We start from the raw sequence: 8,695 nt of genomic DNA, 5'->3' as shown, positions 1-8,695 counted from the left end.
AGGTTAAACGAAGAAAAAGAGAGGAAACGGTGTCGCGCGCTGCCAGAGATGCCATGTTGCATGAAATATACGATGAAGAAGACCAACGTGCGCAGGTTGTCAAGGCCAGCGCATTGCCCGAAAAACCTGGAGCTGGAACAGGCGACGAATCACACCTTACGGATGTCTTATTCTCAGTCCTTTCAGCGCGCCAGCATTGCGAAGGAAAATATAATTTTGTATCCCCAGTACGAGTCTAGATCTACTTCAAGTTGGGCATAATGTATAATGATGAGTGGAGGGAGTAGTCAGGTCAAAGTTTTGAGAGTGCAGTAACGGGAGACGGAATATGAAAAGGATATAAAGGTAACTCTAAGTGCTGGCGGCGGGGCCTCGAGGGAAACGGAGGTCGGAAAAACTGTAGGAGACTCGGGTGGGATCGATCCATTCAGGATAAGCCAATTGAATGAGATGCTCAAACTTGTAATGACGGTGGGGCTGGGTTTGAATCGGGCTGGCGCCATTCGGGACAGGCCCATCGTGCCTGAAGGTTTTTCCGGATACAAGTGTAACAGAATGTGTGTCCGCACGCGGTACTATGAGAGAGTGAGTAAGCCAACGAGGATTTGGTGTCAGTATAGCTGGCACGCACACGACAGGATGGGAGAGCATTTCGTAACAAATAGGACATTCGAAAGCTTTCACGAGGGGATTTGGGCTCGGTGGTGGGTGAAACAGGCCGCCGTCGAGGTAAAGTTGAGTTGTTGTCAATTCCTCTGAGTGCGCGCGATGACCCTCCGCTCTGCGATTAAGAAACCGCTGTCGACGGAGCTCTCTGAAACGCTCCATGTTCAGCAGCGCCTGAGCGCGTTGGTCAAGTTGCTCGCGCTCGTCGTCCAATAGGAAGGGCGGCGGGCTGTCGGCAGTCCCAGTGGTGTTGGATGCGTCGGAAAGTTCTCCTGAGGAGACAGAACTTGCAGTCTGAGAGTCCTCGACTGGCAGAACAGCGATGGGCGGAGAGGAGGTAACACTGACGTTAACCACGGTGTTGACAATAGTCGCGGCTGTTCGTGCGCGTCGAGTAGGTCGCAGAGCCGCTGCCCGTGTCATTTAGCTTGGAAGCAGTCATTGCCAGTGGAACGAGAGATTACCTGAAAGTTCGCTTGCGGCGCTCTCCGCACGCGGCCGTCTTCGCTGCCCTGATTCGGCTGGCACTGTGGAAACATAGTTAGTTAGTAACGCGGAGCCTGAGATTGAGCAGCGCAGACATACTGGAATTGGAGGTGTCCGCTGAGACGTCGACCGATAAAGATGCCATGGAGCCGGGGGAGAGAAGTTGAAGCTGTGCGACAAGTCGGACCAGGCAAATATGGCCCTGGCACCACGGAGAAGTGCGACTTGGGAGAAAGCGAGGTCGTGCAATCGTTGCTGTGGCCTTTTGTGCACCATTGAAGGGCAGTAACGGCATTCGCTAGCCTTGACCGCGATGCATTTTGGTACCTTTTGGTTACTGTGTCCGGGTCCACAGTGACATTGCCAATTTTCATAACCGCATTTGAGTGGCTTGTGGCCGCATTTGAGTGGCTTGTGGTGGAGATGGCGGAAAGAAGCAATCAATTGGGTCACATGAAACAAAAAAAAAACAGAAAAGGCGATCCCGCGGAGCTCGACGCGTCGCAGCCTGTCGCACTCGCTGTTAACTTGCAAGTATCGCCAAGTCATTTCATGGTTACCAAACTCATCATTTTCTCAGCGTGAAATTTGTTCGCGATCTTACGGCAAAATCTGCCCAATTTGAGCGGTTCATGCCTCCGCGTAACGAAGATCTCAGGCTAACCCGCCTAGTTTTACCTCCAAGGCTCTAGGCTACATTTATTTGCGACCCTGCTGGCCCAAAACAATGGTTCAGCGCCAGTGTGCCAACCTTCCAGTTGTCACCAATGCGACAGGGTTATCTAGATTCAAGAGTGTTTCAACTCTTACAAGCCGCTGTAATGCGCCAGTCTGGCTAGGTTGCACTTCCATATAATCAGCAACGGATTTCAAGACACTTCAACTTGAAGTCCTCGCCGCCGCTCACTGGCAGGCTCGTCGAGTTATGCTCTATTCGCCGGTCCGCCGAAACCAGCGGAATCGCCTCTTGCGCTCCCGTGGCAATGGCGCAGACAACAACAATATTTCTACCGCTTCTTCTCCCATTCGCCCTTCACCCTCCCGCCGGCGACGCCAAGTTACTACATCCAACCCAGGAACTCCTTCCTCCGATCGAGTTCTACGTTCTCAAGCTGGGCAAGCGGCATCGTCAGACTCGTCGCCTCCCCCGACCTTCAGATTCATCTCTTCGTCAACTTATGTTCAACCCACGTTTTTACCTCGCTCGACGTCGTGAGTTGCGCCGCGAAGTCCGACTGGGCGGCCCGTTTCATTGTACTTGGTGCTACTCTTCGAATGGTCCACTATATCGTTGCTGCACTCCTTACTGTCGGACGGGCCTCTATGGCTGCGCGGATTGCTTCAAAATAGACCATGCTCGTCGCGCGGTGTGCCCATATATCGAGGTTAGCCCTCCAATTTGCCGTTTTGATTGGATTCCTAAATGTTTTTGGGTAGCGTTGGGATGGGACTGTTTGGCGGCGCGAGCTTATGAGCTCTATCGGTTACGTTTACCAGCTTGGACACAGCGAGCCTATCCAGGGCGAAGTCTGTCCTCACCCCAGCGAACCCGCCATTACAACATTCACCACGCGAACTGGAGAACCTTACGAAGTTACATATCGACGGTGCTTGTGTAATGAGTTCACTGAATGAAATCTGTGCACTTCTCGTTGACTTCATACTGTCACGGCCCGTGTTTGTACACTGCCACTTGTGCCACGATGACTTCAACTTTCCAAAGCAACTCTGCATTGGTGGCTCGACGAGAAGCTTGCGCTAAGTATCGCACGAAGTCAGTGAACTAAGCACAGTCCTTTATTACTGATATGAGTGCCTTGGCCCTACAGAAATCGCCTAGTGCTGAGGAAAAAAGCACGAGAGCGGATGCAGCGGTAAGCCAAGCCACGAAGCTCCTGGCGCCATTGACATCAAACCCTCTGGCCACTAGGGACCGTTTGATACAGAAGGATGCCTCGGAGGACGAGAGAAGAAGAAGGCGCAGTCGAGAGGCAAGCCGTCGCTATCGACAAACGTATGTCTTCCCGCATTTTCTTTCCTGGGACAGAATTGACGAGCTCCAATGTAGACACCGAGATATTATCGTGAATCGTCAGAGAATGGCACGATACAAGTGCGTGTAAACGACATATTCCAAGCAAGAGCAATGCCAGCCCCACACCTTATTTTCCTCAGCGATATAGGAGTTGAGTGCCAGTGAGGGCAAACCTTGATGTACTTTCAAGTTGAAGATTGGATTCAATACATGCCATTACCACGTTAAACGTACACCCAACCCAACAGGGGGTCTGATTTAATGGTTCTGCCTACTGGTTGTGTCGAAGCAACCCTCGATACCCGCAACTCCCCATCCTTTCTGGCACGCGCAAGGATCTCCAGAGCATCTTCAAACGATTGCGCTTGTCTATGTCTACCGCCCTCAATCCCATGCCAGTTGGCAGCAGACTCGATCCTGAGTTCGCTATCAGTGTCCTTCGACGTCTGGGACTGACAATAGATCTCACCATGTTGCATATACGCCTGGTCGGATACCTTCAATGCAAACATACCATGACTCTCCAGGGCGGAGGCTTGGTTCGGCATCCAGGTCCTCGATGTTGACAGGGAGTGGCGTCATCGAGATGGGTAAATGCAACTCTCCTGGCGCTATCGTCTTGCTGGAAGTCAGCCCAAGCATTTCTGCGTGGGACAACGCCTTGAGAGCCATATCAAGATCGGTGTACGACCTGTAAATCATGCCCGGAAAGCCCCAGACGGCTTGGTGGAGGGCGGAGCTTTGTAGCAAACGGTCAATTGGAGTCGGAGTTCCTATCTTTTATCTAGCTGCACTCACAAGCCCTCAGCCACCCCAATCTTTCGGCCCCGAAAAACGGCGAAGAAGAGCCCGTTTGCATGAGCTTTCAAAATGGTCAATTCGTCTTTGAATGTTGCTGAAAAGAAAGGCCATACTTCTAATTTTCTTGTGTAGTGGGACGAGCTGGATGCCTTCGATATTGGCAACCTGAGACTGGAGTCTCTGAACTTCAAGCTGCGCATCTGCTAATTGCGCCTGAAGGGCGGTGGCCGCCTGCTCCGAGTCGTGGGTCAAGTCGGACATGCTTGAGCTTTGTAAGTTGTTGTCAGTGGCAAACTTCAAGGAATCGATAACGTGGTCACAAACAGGCACGCGCCGGCCATCGGTCTGTAAGAAGCAAACAAACGGGCAAGAAAGCAAGGCCAGCAATCAGTATATTAGATTGGCAACAGTCTACGATTCGTCCCGGGGGTACAAGCGAACTAAACGGAATTCGGCTGGAAAATGAAAACCTCTGAATCGCATATCGACTGTGCTCGCATCGTACCACTGCTGGCAGTACTTGCGTCGGATTTCCCACTGGAGGCGACGATTGGGAACAGGCCGATGGTGGATTCGCTGATGACAGGTGGGGCAGTCGTGGTTCTCGATCAGCCATAACGAGAGGCAGACACAGCAGAAGCTATGGCCGCACGGGTCGTCGACCCAACGGAAATCCAGTGGGATGTGATGTAGTCTGGAGAGTGGTCAACATGGTCGGGATTTGAGCACTTGAAGGAAGGAAGCGACACACTGGACGGGCGAGGAGAAGAGCCGATGGCAAAGGCCACACAAGTCCTCGGTGTCTGCCACGACGTTGTCCATGGACGGGGACGCGTTTTGCTGCGGTAAAGGTTTTCTTCGGTCGGCATGGGCGTCCTTGCAGTGAACTGCCGATGCACGCCAGGAGGCGTGTAACCAAAAAGCGCTTGACCATGGGGGATTTCCCTGGCACCCGGAGGCCGGAAATGCGGAACTGCGAAAAAAAAATTGTGCGTTCGTCTAACAGCTATTGCGGTGCGCACCAATAATAAGTTCTTGTTCCTAGCCGTCTTAGCCATCGAGTGAAGGAGCTGCGAGCGTCACCGTGACGGCCAACTTGAAAAAACGACAGGTTGATGGCTACGAGTACGAGACTAGTAGACCCACTTGGCAACATGCATGCAGTTTTCAAGATGCGTCATTTGGCGATAAGTCCCCAAGCGAGTACGGCAAATTCAGGCCCTTTTTTTCTTCGCCAACGGCGATCGTACTGACAACGCAGTCACATGAGGCGATTGCATCGGGTTCACAGACTTTCACTTAAACCCGAACCACGCCATCTGCTTTTTCGTCGCCCCAACAGAAACGCGGCCCCAAAACTTACGCGCCCAAACAAATGTCCAAGTCTCCTTCGCCGCTTCCAGTGACCACGCCCCGTTGTTCGTGTCCTCTATTCTACCTAGCTCTCAGTACTTACTCACCCTTTCGACTCAGCACGACGCACACGACGGCGATCCCCTGACCAATGTGAGCAATGCACTGGCACACATCTAACTTGAATGACGGCTGATATCTGTTCGCCCATAGCCCCACGCCGCCCCTACCAACGCCGCCGAGTAGTGAGCGGCGACCTTGAATGCGCAAGTCTTGACTCGCCGGTCAGCCCTCCTTCTGACGCGACGAATCCACCCACGACCATCTGCGGGGATTCGGACTCGGAGGACTCTGGGACTCTAACAGCCTCCGAGTCGGAGGCTGAGGCCTTCATCGACTTTTTCAACGACACCGCCGAAACTCGTGCTCTGCAAGCGCAACTAGGTCTCAGCTTGCGTATGTTTTCAAATCGGCTTTAGCCTTCATTCGCTTACTGGATCATTTGTAGAGTCGTTTTACTCGACTGACCAAGACCCCGTTGTGTTGAGGCAACTCATCGCCGTGGAGGCAGATACGGAAATTTTGACTCGAAGAGCTGAGGCTGAGGGCCGCGTCCGCCCCATCCCGGGTCTTTCGCCTACCCGCGCAAATGCTACCAGTTCGCGTGTCGGCCGCTTCGATGTGGCCAGTCTGCCAGCATCTGTCCAGGCGAAAGGACAACAAGAATTTTCGCGCATCTCCAGGTTCACCCAGACTCAAACGACCCCTGCCGCAGAAAATACTCCGCGTAACTTTTCGGGTTATACCTTGCCTGCGAGCCCAGAACCTCCTTCATCGCAATTTCGCGTCTCGGGTGACCAGACGTCTTCCAACTCTGGCCCTTCCCAACTTTTTCTCAACTTTCGTCGAGCGAAGGCGACGCAGCAATCAAGGCATATCTCGATGGACCCCTTCCCCTCAGCCAGAACAAGGACGATACTGACCTTCAAGTGGGGGAGCGATTTACCTCTACAGATTTCTTAGCCCTGCGCAGTGGCCGGGCTGACTGGCCCTGTTGAGGATTAGATACACAAAAATCGCTATTCTCTAGTTTCATTGGCGTTCTTCGTACAAAAATACAAAACTTTTCATGTTTTCAGTGGGATTTGCAATCCGATATGACAAACTCGTCTGTCGGCCCGATCAAATCATCAATTCTTCTTCTCTTCTCTGAAAACTCTTCATGGCGCCTCTGACTCGCTCCAGCGGCATGTCTACTTCGACGACAATATCGATTTGGAGCCCCAAGATGAGCAAATCACACTGTCTGTTGATGGACGAAGGGGAACCTTAGCTGGTCTGAATTTGTCGCCTCGAAAGCGTCCTCGCACCCACAAGGTTGAAGAAGCCGACCCGCAACTCCAGGGCTGGATGCCCTTTCCTGAAGACGACGCAGAGGAGCTTGACGCCATAGCGTCCACCATATCTTCCTTCGACGTTATTCTTGATGAAGAACTGACCAAACGAAAGCGGTACAATTCTGTGCGTGAAAAAAAATGCTTATAATACACACTCATCTGTCTCAGGATGATCCAATGCTCATGTGGAAGCGCATTGCCCCAGTATTCTTAGAAGAGCTCGCCCGGCACGACGGTTTGGGCGGCCGAGCTCACTGCAAGCTGTGTTTAGCCCCCATAACTGAGACCGACCATCGGTTCTTTCGCTGTCAACAATGCGGCGACCACATTCTTTGTGAGGGTTGTGTCAAAAAAGAGCATGCTCGGCGTCCCCTCCATACGTTGCAAGTAAGCTACATTACACTTTCTATCCTTCACTTTTATTGACGGCTTCCTTCAGGAATGGACCGGACAGTTCTGGACCCGAAGTTTCCCTCTATCACCGCAAAACTAGCGGTGAGGGCGTCAATGGCCTCGGAGAATTGCATCAACTGGGCCACGATGGAGATGTTTGCCCATTCCCTGGCGCCAGACGAGCCATGGTGGTTATCGACATGAACGGCATCTACAACGTGGACGTTCAATATTGTGATTGCAACAACACCAATGGCACCGACACTGTGGAGCAATTACCGCAACTGTTGGTATCCGGCGACGGTGGTCAGTCCTGCGACCTGTGCGACCTTTGCGGTGCTTGAGCACTTCCGGTTGCTGCGGGCTCTTGGCAACGTCACCACACACGATTTTATCCGTGCATTAGAGAGGCAACAAGACCCAACTCAGACCGAGGATACACCTGTGAGTTGCTTAGTGATTGCATGGTTGCTGTTTTCTGAGATGGCATAACTTACAGGATCGATACAAGGCTTTTGGTCGTATGGCTAGGCAGTACGACTTCTTAAAACGCATGAAACGGGCAGGGAGAGCTCACGAGCCTGGCGGGATGGTGTCAACGAAGCCCGGAGGGCTAGCCGTCCTTTGTTGGGCTTGTCCAGACGAAGGTCGCAATTTGCCGGAAGGCTGGCAAAATGTGAAAAGAGCAAAACAAGTCTGTTTTGCTGTGAACTCCACATCTACAAACTCACGTCTCTCAGATACCTGTATAAGCTCATGCTTTCTATCGACGCAAACTTCCGTTTGAAGAATCGCCTGCGTGCCAACGAACGTGACGACCCCGTCTCTAGGACCAGGACTGGGCTATTTCGTGGAGTCGACGGCCTACAAGGAACACCTCAAGAATTATGTGGCGGAGAAAGACGCAAGTAGTGTTCTCGTTAATGACAATTATACTAATCAGGTTCAGGTCAGCTCTTGCGTGGCCTTCGCGGCTTTACTCCAAAAAGAGACACGTCTCACGACTGGTCTTCGTGTCTCCGGGGTAGCGGGCTGTGTCTGTTCTCGACATGGTCTAGTGCGCCGAAGAGGACTCGGCGATCTTCAGAAGGGCGAAAGGTACAAGTATTCATCTTATCACAGCTGTTTATTTGTCTGATCTTCCCTAGATATGCGAATGTGGACTGGATTGTCGCCTGCACACTCTGGATGGAGAAGTTACTCAGCTATGGGTTTGCATATGACATTATTTGCCAATGGATGGTGAACTTTTTCCAACGCATGAAAAAATACGGAAAGGCAATGCGGATACCAGCAATTTAGCCACAGAATTCAAAACGTCGACATCCAGTTTGGCCTTCCAGTTTGGCATGCTGGCGCCCATGAGCTTCAATGTCGAGCGCAACTTGCCCTTGCCTATCTCCTGGGAATTGGCAAAACTGACGGGGAGGCAATGGAGCGCGTTTGGGCAAGCCTCAATCCTGCAAGCTGGGCGACTAAGGAGATGGGGAAGGCGCACGATTAGATGTCTTGGAGGATCGCATCGATCAGTTGAATTTCGAGAAAAACATCCACTTAGGCAAGT

The 8,695-nt window shown here is 52.1% G+C and overlaps 1 protein-coding gene across 1 annotated transcript; it reads left to right on the top strand.

Moving 5' to 3' along the window:
• Nucleotides 1-6,498: 6,498 nt before the first annotated feature.
• On the top strand, nucleotides 6,499-8,635 carry MIND_00098800 (CxC2 domain-containing protein; the record flags this gene model as incomplete). The annotated part of the gene is made up of 8 exons (XM_037357939.1): nucleotides 6,499-6,513; nucleotides 6,587-6,862; nucleotides 6,907-7,034; nucleotides 7,078-7,125; nucleotides 7,178-7,437; nucleotides 7,962-8,229; nucleotides 8,280-8,373; nucleotides 8,426-8,635. The coding sequence occupies 8 exons, from the start codon at nucleotides 6,499-6,501 to the stop codon at nucleotides 8,633-8,635; spliced, it is 1,299 nt and encodes a 432-aa protein (XP_037225849.1).
• Between the last annotated feature and the right edge of the window lie 60 nt (nucleotides 8,636-8,695).

The sequence above is a fragment of the Mycena indigotica genome, assembly GCF_014461135.1.
Source record: "Mycena indigotica strain 171206Taipei chromosome Unknown Mind.scaff0001, whole genome shotgun sequence".
In the NCBI taxonomy this organism is placed as follows: Eukaryota; Fungi; Basidiomycota; class Agaricomycetes; order Agaricales; family Mycenaceae; genus Mycena; species Mycena indigotica.
The sequence above is the reverse complement of the archived record's forward strand: the minus strand, read 5'-3'. Positions and strand labels throughout refer to the sequence as shown.